Source organism: Trachinotus anak, unplaced genomic scaffold (genome assembly GCF_046630095.1).
Source record: "Trachinotus anak isolate AG129_WGS33_773 ecotype Australia unplaced genomic scaffold, CSIRO_AGI_Tana_v1 ptg000028l, whole genome shotgun sequence".
NCBI lineage: Eukaryota > Metazoa > Chordata > Actinopteri > Carangiformes > Carangidae > Trachinotus > Trachinotus anak.
In genome coordinates, this window is record NW_027273879.1 from 11,408,587 (window position 1) to 11,423,567 (window position 14,981).

General features: G+C 41.5%; 2 protein-coding genes across 3 annotated transcripts; both read right to left on the bottom strand.

The window, feature by feature from the left end:
• Window positions 1–43: 43 nt before the first annotated feature.
• On the bottom strand, window positions 44–12,145 carry LOC139611722 (AP-4 complex accessory subunit RUSC2). Of its 2 annotated transcripts, none has more exons than XM_071466596.1 (10): window positions 11,710–12,145; window positions 6,931–8,334; window positions 5,823–6,114; window positions 4,649–5,671; window positions 3,537–3,613; window positions 3,211–3,385; window positions 2,926–3,031; window positions 2,767–2,813; window positions 1,603–2,284; window positions 44–1,438 (listed from the first exon to the last, which is right to left on the bottom strand). In XM_071466596.1, exons 2-10 carry the CDS (start codon window positions 8,278–8,280, stop codon window positions 1,327–1,329), a joined length of 3,864 nt encoding a protein of 1,287 aa, XP_071322697.1. In that variant the 5' UTR covers window positions 8,281–8,334; window positions 11,710–12,145; the 3' UTR covers window positions 44–1,326. The 2 variants fall into 2 exon arrangements, with proteins under 2 accessions (XP_071322697.1, XP_071322695.1); XM_071466594.1 differs by having other exon boundaries at window positions 5,823–6,117; window positions 11,710–12,143.
• Window positions 12,146–13,719: 1,574 nt separating this feature from the next.
• LOC139611529 (liver-expressed antimicrobial peptide 2-like) lies at window positions 13,720–14,951 on the bottom strand. The gene is made up of 3 exons (XM_071466276.1): window positions 14,798–14,951; window positions 14,489–14,628; window positions 13,720–14,093 (listed from the first exon to the last, which is right to left on the bottom strand). Exons 1-3 carry the CDS (start codon window positions 14,861–14,863, stop codon window positions 14,060–14,062), a joined length of 240 nt encoding a protein of 79 aa, XP_071322377.1. The 5' UTR covers window positions 14,864–14,951; the 3' UTR covers window positions 13,720–14,059.
• Window positions 14,952–14,981: the final 30 nt, after the last annotated feature.

Below are 14,981 nucleotides of genomic sequence, written 5' to 3' on the forward strand. Positions count from 1 at the left end.
GAATAAACTTTTGTACACTGCTTGCATACAGACAGAAAACCGGTGAGCATGTTACGTCTTTATTGACAGAGTTTGATTGTCACTGGGCATTGGAGGAAGCATTCATAGGCTGAGGAGAGAATAATGCTGGGTATTATAATTTCACAGACTTCACATTATTGTAGAACATTAAAAATTCTCCATTCAATAAATGTAGAGAACACATTTTCTATTCATTCCTCCTGCTTATCAAACTAACAGTCTATCAAAATATACCTTACACACATTTAAATACCTGAAACAGCCACAAGATGGCTTGTATTTGTGCAATTGAACAAACTTCACTGGAAGACACGCTACTGAACATACCAAACGTTTCCACACTTTTAAAATTCCGGTGACAGAAAATTTCCAGAAGCTTATTCTACACCTATAAAAAACAATAACAGGAAGTTAAGAGATCTAATAGACTGGAGCACCTATGGTACTGTATGTTTGTTAACTCATGCACCTACAGTAAATCCATGCTAGGAATTTGTTCAAAAAGGCAAGTTACTGGAAACATCACTCACAATGCACTACAAGAGGCTGGTGTGTGTGTGTGTGTGTGTGTGTGTGTGTGTGTGTGTGTGTGTGTGGCATATTTGGCACTAGTAACAGTGTATTGCTTGGCTTTTTTTTCACCTATCAATGAGATAAAGGATAGAGCTATGAGGAGACTGACAATGACATATAAGAAATGGATATTTTGGACCACATGAATGTCCAACAGTCTACAGCAGGTCAATATTCACATTTTATGATTGATATGCACCTATAATGAATACAAAGGAGAGTCACAGAAGCCCCTACTTACAGTTATTCCAGAGTGCAATTGCAAAATGGGGCATTGGCCTTTATTCATCAAGCCATTTCCTGGACTAAGCTCAGAATCTGATGTGGAAATAATCCAGCTGCTTCTGATAGTTTCATGAAGCCTGATTTCACAAATAATATGAGCACAAATCACAAAAGTACATGGGAAAAGCAACAAGACATTTTAAGACCAGGAGCTGGTTGCACCAAATGTTCACAAGTGTAAACTAAGTAGAGATTTACACATCTTTAAGAGAGATACTTTCTAAGAAGTTAAGGACCTCAACCTTAGTTATGGATTTATCAATACCTGGTGCAACACTAAGCTTGATGAATCAAGGCCATTGCCACAACTATTCATCTTGTGTTTTATGTGCTTTCTGATCAGTTCAGCAGTGTGATCGAGCACTGTGTATTATCATGCAGCTAAGACTTTTTATTATTACAGTCAGTAGGCTCTACTCTGTCCTCCACCCATAGAAGGTGTAGTTTTCAGTGGTCCTTGTTCTTGTCAGTCTGTGCTCCTGCGAGCTTCATCGACTTTATGGACTTAGCCAGCAGTCCGAGCTGCGATCTGTTCAAATGAAGCCACTGTGACGGTCGCCTGAAACCAGTCATAAAGAAATATTGGTCATGAGTACAGAGGAACACTGTCAATCTTTCATCAATCTAGATCAAGTAGAAAAACTGATAAAAAAGAGGAGCATTCTAAGATAAAGGAGAAACAGAGTTTAAGTCCTGTTTTCATTGCGCATGGCTGGTTCTTACCTTCTGCTTTGTGCTCCAGTGTGACTCTGAGAAACTGTCTCTGCTCTGGTGGAAGTATCAGCTGCTCCAAATAGTTTGGCCCAGCGCAGCCCACCCTGACAACGGCTCTCTGCCTGGACACAAGTCGACATATTTGGTGTCCAATTGTCTTTATCTGTCCTCCTCTCTTCATGTCTGCTGTCCATACTTACTTGAGACCAAGTGCCTGCATAATTCTGGCTACAGTCCTCCCCTTCAGCCACACCATCCATAAGGTCAGGCTCTGTCGGCCACAACTCTGGAATAGGAGCTAACAATGGACTCCTGTTAACCTTCATCCCTCCACATTGCTGCTTGATGCAACCTGAACTCAGAGGACTGAGTGACTCTTGGTAATGCAGACCTGTCTGGTGTGAAATCTTAGTTTGCTGACCGCTGTGGCTGCAGTCCACCTCTCTGTCGGCTTGCAGTAGTGGCCAGCTGGTCACTAGGAAGGCTGAGCACGGCGGAGACGGAGAAACGCGCTGCTCCCCAGGACACAGCTGCCTGTCACATAACAGTCGAGGCTCCAAGAGCAAGTTGAGGTCAAAGGGCAACACAGAGAGTGGCTGAAGCAGAAGCAGCAGCTCCTGAAACAAGGGCTGACACTGACCCAGTGACATCGACAGGAACCCCCAAGAATGGTAGTATGTCGTCACCATATCTGTGGAGACAGTAACCGGTGTAAACACACAAAGACCTGAACATATGTAATAATTTAGTAGTGTTTAAGAAGACCCTTATTTAACAATTATTTAGTAAGGGTCTAAAGACGTGCTGACAGTTCTGTATATACTTGATGTTAACATGGTCACAATAACAATATTAACATTCCGATTCTGAAATTTCATTAATGACCTTGGAAACAGTAGTCTAATGATAAAAAAATCTTATGTCAAGGTCCACTCTTTCAGATCTCAGTTTAGAATTTGCACGCTAACATTAGCTAATTAGCACTAAACACACAAGTACATAAACTGGACCGAAGTAAACCTCAGCCTGTGAGGAACATGAATATTGGTACCAAATTTCATTACAAGCTATTCAATCGTCACAGAGATATTTCAATGTGGACCAAGCTAACAACTGACTGAGCAACAAACAAGTTGTGGCAAAAAAAAAAAAAAAAAAACTTAGTGCACTCACCTTTTTGACTCTGAAGGTGACTGAGCCAGAATTCCAAAGCTCTCAAGCTGAAAAAGCAAAAAACCATTAAAAGATACAAAGATTTTTATGTAAAGGAATTCCAATAGCATTGTTTAGCATCATTAGTATCATCAAAGATGTGAGAATTTTGGTACATACTTAAGCAGGCCCATTATGAAGGCTCTCAGTCTCATGCAGTGGCTAGTGAGCTGGGGACATTGTTGGATTTTTGTGACCAGGCTGTGGAGGACCCTGGTCGATGGACCTGTAGTGGAGTTGGACAGACATCAAAGAGTTCATCAGAGAGCCCACAAAAAGCTGTGTACGACAAGCAATGCTGCACCGCCTATCAATCAAGCCAAAGCCATCTAGCACTGCTTAGCAAACTGACCCAAAAATACATTTATGACATGAATTATTCAATTATCTTATAGTTGCATATACCGATCCTAGTAGAGACTTCCACCACAGTCCAGGAGTGGTTGCGGCGCTGCCCGATGATGAGATCCAGTTTGTGATCCCTAAGCCCGTCCTCTAAAATATTCTGGATCGTTGGACACAAATGTTCCAGGACCAGACCGGCAATAGTGGGACTCCAGGAGCTGTTACCCAGACGCATCTGTGCCAAAGGAAAATAAATATAATACAGTACATTTCCTGCTGACACAGGTAATTTGACTCCAGGCCTAGAACGTAAGTAATATAGTTTGGCATTTTTCCCATTGTAACACACACTGTAGCTCAAGGTGCTTAGCTCTGCCAATTCATACCTTTTCTTCAGGGTCTCTGCTGCTGCCAAAATGAGCCATGATCAGTTCTACTGCCCTGCTCACAGACCTGAGCAAACCTAGAAACATTGGACAACAGAGGTTTTGACAAACTGAAGTAACAATAGTGCTTCATGCATTACAACAAGAGAGCCGAAACTTTTATTTTCCTATAATAAGTGAAAAAAAAGTTATAAATCTGACCTGCTTCAGTGCAAATCAACTTGTTTCAAGAATCTTCTGCAATAGTCAGTTTGTTGACTCTGGTGCAGCAATATCATTTCTAGAACATTCTTGAAACAAACTGATTTGTTTTGGAAACAGGCTGAGATTATCTTACAGCGCCAGCAGGACTCCATAATAAATAAAAATCACCTTTCCAGATTTTCCTGACTAACTGGGTCAATGCATATACATATGAGAGAATGCCTTCAGGGCTCATCATACTGCAGGAATGCAAATGTGAACGAGAACTGAAGATGAAAGAGTCGGTTTTCCATTTCAACGGTGACCCTCATTGCTTTTCTCCCTGCCTTCCTTTCTTCATCTCATCCTGGCTAGCGTCTGCAAATGTCATGGTAAATTCTTTATGCATGTTGATGCTGCCTGCAGTGCTGCACCACACTGACTCTTCACCGCTGCTGCAAATACATCCATCGATGATAAACCGTCACGAAAGGATCGCATTTGTATAATTACATTGGCACCAAGAGGCCCATATGGCAGCACTAAAACTAAATGATTAGGCGTGTTATAAATCATTAGCACCGTTTCTACTGCATCATTCTCCCTCTTATTTTCTTGCAGTCGCACTCACATAGGCTACAGAGCAGAGGGCTCAGCCAATCCTGTGCTGGGAGAGTTAAAAATAGGTCATGTTTGAAAGGAAGCCCCTTCAGGGTATTGGAGGCACTGCTGCAGCACAGAGAGATTTTATTGCCACTCTCAGCGGCTCATCACTGAATAGACAATCCAATCAAGGAGGAATCCTTAAGCCGTAACTGCTACTGAGTCACTTTTTACTCCATTCACATTCCTGTGTGTGTCATATACTGTGTTTCACATCACATTTTACATAAACTGATACAGTGTGTCAGTCATTAGTTGACCCTCACCTCTCCTCTGAAGGTGGCTGATAGACAGAGACTCATAAGATGTATCGGGCGAAAGGCAGAACTCTGTGGGCGGCCTGTCACTCAGGATCAGAGATTCACTGTGCTGACTCTGTCCATGTTTCCCTCTGAGCCCAGCAGAGTCCTGCATTTGCTGTGAATGCAGCCCAGAAGCAGCCAAGGAGAGCAGAGAACCCAAAGAGGAGAGAGGAGCTACTGAGGAAAAAGCAGCTGCAAAAGTACCATGAAAAAAGCCAGAGTCGGCTGCAGGTGCAGCTCTGTACTGTGGGAATTTCTTTTCTGGTTGTGAGAACATGGGAGGAGATGAGGAGACTTGCAGGTTTGGGTGATGTGTATCAGTGGTTAGGGGTAAAGTGGGTGGTGTATTGGAGAATATTGAATGGTAGGAGGTGTGGTTCTGGGACTGATGGGGACTGTCAGGTTCAAGGTTGTCATGGCTCTGCTCGGGGGTGAGGTTGATCAGGTCCTGGTAGGTGGGAATTTTAACAAGTTTCGATTGATTTGGGGCTGAGATCAGATTTAAAAAACCGTTAGACTGAGTTTTGCCTGAGTATGGGCTTGTGTTATCTTGCAGCTGAACCAGTTTGGGCTTTGGGCTGGTGTGAGATGGATCCAGGCTGCTTTTTGATGTACATAGACGTGCTTGGCTTCTGCTGGACTGGCTCCATGCGTGTCTGCGGCTGAAGCACTCTGGGCTCGGCGTGCAGGTGGAGCAGGTATCAGAGCTCGAGGGACCTTCCAGGAAGATGGGGCAGTGGCTGCCCATGGGTGATGGCTGAAGATTAGAAAAGATCTGACTGCTTTTGCCCTTGCCCTTGAAGCCTGGTCGGGAGCTACTGGACTTGCTGCTCTTGTGATTTATGTACTGCTCCAGGAGACAGCCCAGGTGCTGGGCCTGAGCCTGTGGTTTGCCTTCGGGAATCAGAACGAAGGGCTGAATGGGCAGCGAGGTTGGTCTCTGGGCCTTACTGTAGCGCACTACTGCATTTTCCAATGAACATGCGCCTAGAAGGATAAGAGGATAAGAAGTGGCAGAACAGATGTTACATTCACTTTAAACTGATTAATTTTTCCTGATATCGTATCTTTTTCTGTACTTTGTTGCCCTTCTTATAAAACCTAGTAACAAAGAAAGATCTCTTCACTGTTGCCTTACCCTTCTCAGTAGCATCAGTATTACAGCACTCTTGGTCCAGAATCACAGATGGCTGTGTGGACACAGCACTTGTGTCCTGGCATTTGCTGCTATGTGGGCTACACTGGCTGGGGCACAGTGAACGGGGAGTGTGGGAGAGGTTCTGGATGCTGTCTGCATGTTTCTTCCTGCAGAGGGCTTTGTCAGTGGAGGTGGTGGCAACCTGGTAATCATAGGTCTGAAAGTGGGAGCTGTAAAATCCGGAGCTGCGCTGTGCTGAGGAGAACTTTTCTTCCTTCTGTTGATCCTCGTTCTCCTTAAAGCAATAGAAAACAAAAAGATAGAAGTGCTAAGGTTTACACAACCAAATCATCAGTCTATTTTACACAGGCCATTGGCACCACTTTCTAACAAGGACCCCTTTATAAAGTGTTCATACTGTTATGGTGGCTTCAATCGTTTATGAGTGCTTTGTAGATTTTTTTAATATAAGCCAGGTCACAAACCATTAATAAATACTCACTGATTTCTAGAAGAAATCTAGTTGGCAGTTGTAACTGTTCATACATGACAAATAAAGGCTTATCACAATAATCCATCAAGTTTCTAATAAATGGAAATCTACTCTTCAGCTGTTTTCCAAAATGTAAGTGATCAAATCGTCCAGTGGTGGGACAAACACCAGATAAACAAAGATGCTCTAATAAATGGCATTTAACTAATGATTTATTTACTATTAATAATACTTTAGACTTATTAGACAGCGGTACCAAGGTGTTCTAAGCTTGCAAGAATGGTAATGTTCATGCATCAGAATTCACTACATACATACAGCGCCTTTGTTAATCTACGTCATGTTCTTTTTCTTATATTTGCAAATAGTCATCACCCTGTACAACCCATGTATCCACAAAACACATCAACTTCAGTTTGAAATGTCTGTTAAGTTATTTTTAGAAATGCCCAACCTTTTAAGTTTTATAAACTCAAAATCACCAAATTCCAAGATACATGGTTTTTACTGGACAGCAACAAAATGTTAACCTTATTTTTTTAAATATATACTCGCTGTAAAAGTTGATGTTTAGCATACAGAACTATGAGAAAAGTTGTTTTATTCAAAAATTACCTTCTTGACTTCTTTGTGTTGTCCTTCTTTCTTGTGATGGTTAAAGAGTTCAGAGGGAGGGAAGGGGCTGCTTCTGCTCTGACCCTCGGGACAGCCGGTCAGACTGGTCCAGGCTGGGCTGGGTGACTGGGAGGGGAGGTCACAAGTCACAAGCTTGTAGTACTTCTGGTTGGTCCCCATGGCCAGCGTGGCCTGGCTTTGGAGACAGGCAGTCAAGTCTGATACCTCCAGAGAAGAGAGACCCGGGGGTAGCGGCTCCAGGGAGTAAAGGTTGCAGTTAGAGTCCAGGCCCTGAGGAGAGAAGCAGGAAGCAGAGGGCTTCACTTCAACCTCTTCTTTCGGGGAAGAGTTAATCGTCAAGTCGTCTCGCTTGTCCTCTTCCTCGGTCCGAGTCTGGGGAACAGGTTGGAGGTTGAGGAACACAGATCCCTCACATGGCTGAGAGGGGTGAACTGCAGGACTGCTGAGGTCATGAGGCGTGGCAGGGTTGTTGCTCCTGTTATAGATGGTGCAGAAGTTAACCAGGACGCCATCAGAACTGTTACAGGAAGAGTCGCTGACATACTCTGTGTGACTGTTGGACAACAACTCTGGGGAACATTTGTGCTGGCCGTGGATGCAGCAGGACATGTTATCCTTCAGTCTGTCTGAGTCCTGCTCTCCACAAGCTATCATCATGATGCCAGATCTGCTCACATGAAAGCACTGGCATTTAGTCTGCAGAGAGTCCAGCTGGTTAGGCTGGTTAGAGAGCCACTCTTGGTCACTCTCAGTGGCCAGCATGGTCCCTTCATTTCCCCATTCGCTGTCCATGTCTTCATGGGGCATTGTATAATTTCTGGCACCATTATTTAGTGGCCAGTTGGAATTTCCATGCAACACAAAAGACGAGTCCTCATGATATCTGTGCAGATTATCTCCATCGCTATCTTCATCTTCCTCATCCTCATCTAGCTCTGTATTGGGAAGGAAGGAGTTGTGTGAGCGCAGACTGCCTCCTCTAGCCCCAGAGCTTTCCTTCTTAAGATGGGAACTCGTCTCCTCTGGCGACGAGGTGGAGTCGTATCTCCCGCTGCTGTCGCTGGCCCCCTCCTCCTCCGCTCGGTCCTCATTGAGACTACTGTAGCTGCTGGAAAAATGTCTTCGGCCACCGGTGAAGGCATGCTCTCGGTTGAGCGAGTCTTGCTCTGGGAGGGAGACAGCTCGGGTCAAGCCTACTGAGCACAGACGGCCGGGCCTCTTGGCCGAGCTGCACAAGGCCTGGACAGGAAGTTGCCATGTGGGAAGCTGCACCACAGGGAAGTGGCATGCTATCAGGGTGTCCCCTGAGAGACTGGACGCTCCAATCATACTGCTGGATGAGGTTGGACCATGGAAACGGTCTCCATGTTCCTGAAATTAATCCTGAAAGAATAGAGCAGAACAAAATCACTTGTAAGTGTGCTTTGATATCTGCTTTGAATGTGATATCAGTGGTGCACAAACATATTCACAACGAGGCCAGTCGATGCATAAAGGACTAGCATAGTAGATTATATGTGTAAAACATAAGAGTGCATGGAACATACAATCTCTAGTACTAATGTGTATTCAGACAGAGCACAGTTTGGTTGTCGAAGGTGATGAAAAATGCATTGAACTTGTTCTATAAGAATATACTAATGAGAATTAAAAATGTATTAGATTCATGCAGTAGAAAAGTTTGGTGGACCTTCAACACACTTCTTAAGGCTCGCAAAACTGTTCATGCTATTATTAAAAATATAAAAGTAAGTATAGGAATTTTAGGACAGTTAGACTTTAAACTCTATGTGAGGTTCTGAGAGAGAAGGTGGTATTATGTCCAATCTGATAAATTTGAGTAAAAAGATTTTGAATTGTGTGTAGACATATTTTAATGCGGTGTGTAAATGTTATCTGTACAAATGATTTATTCATTTTTGGTGTCTGCATATGAAGTGTTTATGTTGATCTCCCTGTGAGTCTGCTCCTGGGTTTTTCTGTTTTGCCTGTGTAGGTGTCAAAATGATCCAGTAGTTTCTCTTGCTGTACAGCTAAAGCAGGCTCATTGCCTCTGGGACCCAATTATAGACTTGTGCGGTTAGTAAAAAAAATGCATCCAAACAGAATATAAAAAGATTTTTTTTTAAAAACATAATGCACAACTGCAGGCTACTGCTGTCAGAGTCTGCTCCCTCACTTTAAACCACTGGTCCTCCAGTCAAAGTCCTACTGCGCTGTCTGCATCTGGCCCTCAGCAAAGCCAACCCTCCATAATTCAGTCAACCATTAAAAACCCCTCCTCTCTCTGACTGGGCCAACCACAGTCTCTCACAGTTACTCAGCTGCTCTGTAACTAGGGCAGCTGCACTGCAGAGATGCTCCGCTGGCACTGCTCGGAGTAAATACATTTTCACATCAGTTTAGTTAATCCAAAGTGTTACCTTATTCATACATACTGCTCCTGATTGTATACACATCAAGCTTGAAACAGAAACAAGTTGCGTGATAATAGTCATCATCCATTTATAAAATACAACTATTAAGACTATTATCAAGTGAAAATGTAATTACAAAGCATCTGGAAACTCTGCACATGAAATATTTAACCACTGGAGAGTGCTGATGACATTATTCATAGAGAAGAAGAAACCAAAGTGAATAAAGATGATATCAACCCTTTAAGTTATCAGTTTTAATAAATGTTGCTAGGATACAACCACCATTTACTGATGATGTGAATTTGAAGTAGACTGAAAAACATGTTCAGAAAATTAAATATTTTGGATTCAAAAACTTAAAACAGTGTTTGGGCTTTATGTGTTTCACAGGAATCAGTTCATGGCAGTCAGACTGTTGAGCTACTGCCTGGTCATAATATGCGAACAACCTAAACAACATCTGTTGCAGATGATTATAAATATGTAATCCTCTTTATCATCACAATGCTACAATAACAACATCTTTGGCATGGCAACAAATAGTTCATCAATACATACAACAACACATCAATAACATGCTCGCAAGCAGTAATGCATCCTAATCATAAATACCATCCCTAATAAAGTATGTTAATCAATATGGTGCAGTTTCAACACAAAAACAACAAATTAAAATGTAGCCAAATTAATTCTTTATGAACAAAAAATGCTCAAAAGCTCAAAGTGCTATTTTAAGTCAGGAGAATACTCTCTTCTTCTTGCCTGTTAAAGCTGGTAGAATAAAGTTTTCTGAACTATTGAACCACTTGCTTCAAAACAGGGCAATATTATTATCTTTACTTTTTAGGCTGCGATTGTTGGGAATCGCTGCTGAGGTAACTGTTTCAAACTAAAAGGCTCCAACCTCTCTTCATCTCCTTTAACCGAGTAGTGGAGATTTTTTAAATTTGTTGGGTAGGATGTTCTGGGATGAAATTTAAAAAATAAAAAAAAAAATCAGTGGGGGCAAGCAAGTCTATCGCTGCTACTGTTGTAGTGGATGTGGCCCGACACATTTAAATGAAGCTTCTTCAGAGTCTGATTTCAAACGACAAAATGTTTTTAAAAAATGCATTTTAGCAGACTTATAATCCTAAAATTAGCATTTTAGCAGGCAGTCGGTTTATTTTTAGTCCTTCAGATATTCAGCAATACACAGAATCCCAAACTGCTTCCTTGTGTAGGTGTGAGGACAAATGTAAGGAAACAAAAAGCTCATTTAAAATCAATATGTTTACACTTCATTATTAAGATTAATCTCTCTGGTAATATAATAAGATAATATGATTCAGGTGAGAATCTTGATTTATCATGTCCCTGCTTATTTTCAACAGTTCAATGGTTCAATACCACAGGAAAGTAGGCCAGTGTGACTGACTAGTTGTCTGCAGAGCACTAACAATGTCACTGCAAAGTGGACGCGAGTCCTGCATTCTATCACCGCTGGACGTCCCCTCAACTTGCAGCACAAAAATCTATGGCAAACAGCTCTGTCCTCTGGGCACTGGAGCACACTGAGATGGTTGTGATTAGCTGAACTACTTCACTGTCAGGTCAAGTCAGCCATCTCACATGAAGGATGTGACTGTGGCTCTGTGAAAGAGAAGACTCCGAGGCCCGCTGTCCTTGGAGACAGACTCACATCATGATGCTGCTTGTTATCAGTGATGTCCCCCTGTAATGAGACTGCATCATTACAACTCATACTGATGCGAGGAAAACTTTTTGTAAGAACTGTAGATAGTTAAAGATGATCAGATGTGATGTTCCACCTAAATCCTGGTCTTGGTTAAGTGGCCTTGTGCGTGTGTGTGTTTCAATTTTGCATATTTTGAACAGTTCTCACTTTCTGACACACCTTTAAATAGCTGTTGGGTAGTTAAGGCTTGGTTTTAGGATTTAGGTCAGTAATAGGTTTAGGTTAGGGCCAGGGTTAGGGTTAGGCAGTCAGGTGTGATGGTTGATGTCAGGGCAAGAGGCTGGGGAATGCATCGTGTCAGTGAGCCGCTCACACAGATGGCTGTGCAAACGTGTGTGTTTTGGTTTTCATGATGAAAATGAAATATTCAAGAGGCTAAAGTAGGACAACATGTTAGACAACAAGAGACTTTGTGCACACATCCATCCATGTCAAAAGTAGCATCTCTCCCTCTCTCTTTCTCCCACACACACACACACACGCACACAAAACACAGGATAAAGATACAGCTGAACTGACTTCTAGGCAAAGTAGCTAGGGCACATAAAAAAAAAACAAGCGCTCATACATCCCCTGATTCCCTTTAATATTAACACCTACTTGAAAACAGTCATCAGTCTGAGGTGATATCCATCCGCTTCTTCCAGGTGACTTTGATTTGCAGGTGCGGTTAGGTCCAAAATCATGCAACCAAACATTTAAAAAAAAAAAAAAAAAAAAAAGATCATGCGAGTGCTCGATGCACATTTGACGTCAACTGTGCATCAGAGCGCAAATATTTTCATCTCTACTACCTGATATCTGCCATTAAAATGTATGTGTTATCCCGGCAGTTTTTAACTGTAACACAGGGTAATATGAAACCGGTCCGACGTGAAGGTCCGGACAGAAGCAGTGGTCCCCACGCCGGCGCTTCAGCATCGTTCAGGCTGGGGGAGATTTTACGTCACAGCGGTTTCAACCAATGAAGAGACAAAGGTACCTGCCAATCAAAGCAACCAGACACCTGGTAGGAAAAGAGTTAAAACCCTGTGAACACATTTCTTTTCTTTTTTTCTTTTTTTTTTAAGAATGATAAAAATAAACACCAGAAGCTGACATATAACCTGCTGCCAAGTTATAGCACAGTACCTGAAATTATGACTTTGTATTATTTAATGATGAGTCACAAATATGACAGACTGAATCATAAGAAATTAAAAAGATAGCCTAAGGGGAAAACATTATAATAATGAATTATGCCACAATAACATTCTGATTATATGACTTTTTATGATCTGATATTTACTTTCTAATTTCTAACTTCATTTTTGATATCCAAATAATTCATTAAATAATTAAATCTTCCCCATTCAACATATTTTTAACAGTGTAAACCATTAAAAATCATTAGTTTATAAAATAAGAAAGTACAGTGCAGAGCACAGATATTCTGGTGCCTGGTGGTATTCAGCTCACTAAACCTGGCTCAGCTCGCCCTCCAGTGGTGACAATGAGCTCTCAGCTACTGATGCAATCATAGGACAGTTGTATAAGTCAGGAAGTATCATGTGAATTCCCCCATTTTAGGTCAATTTCACTTCTAAAGCCATAATGGATATGGAGATAATGGTGTTCTCTGATGTAGGTATTAATAGGGAATCCTTATTAACCATGGGACAGGGTTTGTCTCCTAGTCCAAGTTTCTTGAGGTCTTTCAGGCAGATAGCTCGCGTATATGTTAACCTCCAGAAAAATATGTTTTAAGGATTATAGGAGTTATTCAGGATTAGTTGATGCTATGCAAAAGCTTCTCTCTAATTCAGCTGTTCCGCAGCTGAGTGCCCCGAGGCCTGTCGGATGTGAACAAGGAGGTCTGAGAGGAGCCCCACCCAAACCGCTTCTCAATATGAGATATAATCCAGAGCATCAAACACATTGAATGTGAGCACATATACCAGCACGGTGAGAGAGAGAGGAAGCCCCACCAAGTCTACCATGATAATCCTGATTAAATGCTGCACTGAGCCTCGGATACAGTATTAGTGATACATAACATTTGTTATCTCCAAACCACACACTACAAAGAATTTGATATATTAACATGGTAAAAAAAATATCCTCACAATCACCTTACTACTCATGTTAGGCAAAAAGTGGCCTTTCACGCAGCAACTATGGCCAATTTCAGGTCAGTATTCGCACAGATATGCAATATTTAGGCATATCTATTTGAAGCTGAATTTCAATTTTTTTTAATATATATTTTATTATTTATCACATGAGATTTTGGTGGAGAAGCAGCAATACAAAAATAATAATTATCAAAAACATGTAAAAGCTGTGAGGCAAAGCCTGCCCCTTTGTTAGAAGATTTACAGAAACATTTCCTCGTACCTCAGAACGAGTTTTTTTTTTTTTTTTTTTGAATTCCATTGCATTAAAACGTACAATGAACTATAGGGAATATTTTAATTTGTTTTGAATTCTTTTATATTTGAAGACAAACAAAATATCAGCAAAACAACCTCTTAAAAAATGTAAAGTATATTAGAATATTTACATTACTTACAAAATGTACAAATAAATATATAATAATAACATGAACCAATAAACTCAGAGCACCTCACAAACTTTGCATGAATTTCTGTATTTTCTTATTAAGACCATGCTCAGATGTACAAAACCTTTCTGATGTTCTGCCAGATTTGTAAAGTAATAAGATGCTAAAAAATCCAAATATGGAGCCATTTTACTGTTCATGTGACTCCAGCTTTTACAGCTTTGTTTTGCTGCAGTGCACTGCCCGGTCAAATTCCTTGATCTGATAAACACCCACCATGTCTTCAATATATAAGTCAGAATATTAGAGCAATAATTTGGGTTCATTTTGAGGTCGCTTGGGTCCATAAGGTAGATGTTTGTTTGGTCGACAGTCACCCCGATGGAGTCATGTTTGTGTAGCTCTTCGTTAGGTGGTGATCCAGAAGGAACAGATATTTTTCCTGTAAAGATAAGGAGCAGCTTTATTGCAGTGTCATTACTTTCTGACTTTGTCCGCACCACGCAAAATGCACGTGGACAGAACTTCACACACTACACAAATGTAGTACAGAAATATCACTGGACATGTGAAAGTGAAGGAAAGGAGCATTAGATATTTAATACTGTATGGTGTGATCCAGAGCAACATGTCTGGTTTCATATAAATGGCAAACATTTAAGAGACACAGATTTATTCATGTTAAAGTAGTAACGCAGCAGTGAAAAAAAAAAAAACTTCATCAGAAACACAATCTTCTGACTGTCTGTGGATGTAGGCTGGAAACAGTTAAGTTTCCTTACTGTGCCCAATGTGTGATTACTTAGGCTTCAAAACTTCTGCAAAGCTCTGCTGTACCTGCAGTATTTCGTGCCGCACTCTAAGTGATCTCTGCAGCTGGCACCAACAGGCTTCATGCTGTTCCAACGCCACAGCAGTGATCGTTTGGTCCGCAGGATCAAACCATTCCAGTCCTCAGGCAGAGGCAGTGAGTCGACCTGTAAAAGTCAAATATAAGATGCTGTAAGAGCTCATAATGACCTTCATGATGTACTGTGTGGTCATAAAGTAAAAACTACTACCCCATCAAAAAATAAAAAAAAGCCATGTTGTTAGCACAGAGGAGATCAAGCAAACTTTACAGTAGCCAAAGGGTCATTAACTTACCTGAACGGCACAGATCAAAGACAGAAAAACTGAAAGAACTATGATCTTTTCCTGAAGCGTCGTCATCCTGGTTGCAGGTCAGATTCAAGAGAGATGCTGTTCTGTAGCAGGGCTGGTGTGTTATCCCATGCCACTTGTATAAAAGGCTTTAATTAGGTTGGGGAGGAGTCACTGTCTGACAGAT

Excerpts from the sequence above, each read along its gene's own strand:
- LOC139611722 (XM_071466594.1), bottom strand. The coding sequence starts at position 8,280 with ATGATTGGAGCGTCCAGTCTCTCAGGGGACACCCTGATAGCATGCCAC. Across the intron at positions 3,614-4,648 it reads CAGCCACCTTCAGAGGAGAG|GTTTGCTCAGGTCTGTGAGC; the intron begins GTGAGGGTCAAC and ends CAATGTTTCTAG. Across the intron at positions 2,285-2,766 it reads TCACCTTCAGAGTCAAAAAG|ATATGGTGACGACATACTAC; the intron begins GTGAGTGCACTA and ends CTGTCTCCACAG.
- LOC139611529 (XM_071466276.1), bottom strand. The coding sequence starts at position 14,863 with ATGACGACGCTTCAGGAAAAGATCATAGTTCTTTCAGTTTTTCTGTCT. Across the intron at positions 14,629-14,797 it reads CTTTGATCTGTGCCGTTCAG|GTCGACTCACTGCCTCTGCC; the intron begins GTAAGTTAATGA and ends TGACTTTTACAG. Across the intron at positions 14,094-14,488 it reads TGCGGCACGAAATACTGCAG|GAAAAATATCTGTTCCTTCT; the intron begins GTACAGCAGAGC and ends TTATCTTTACAG.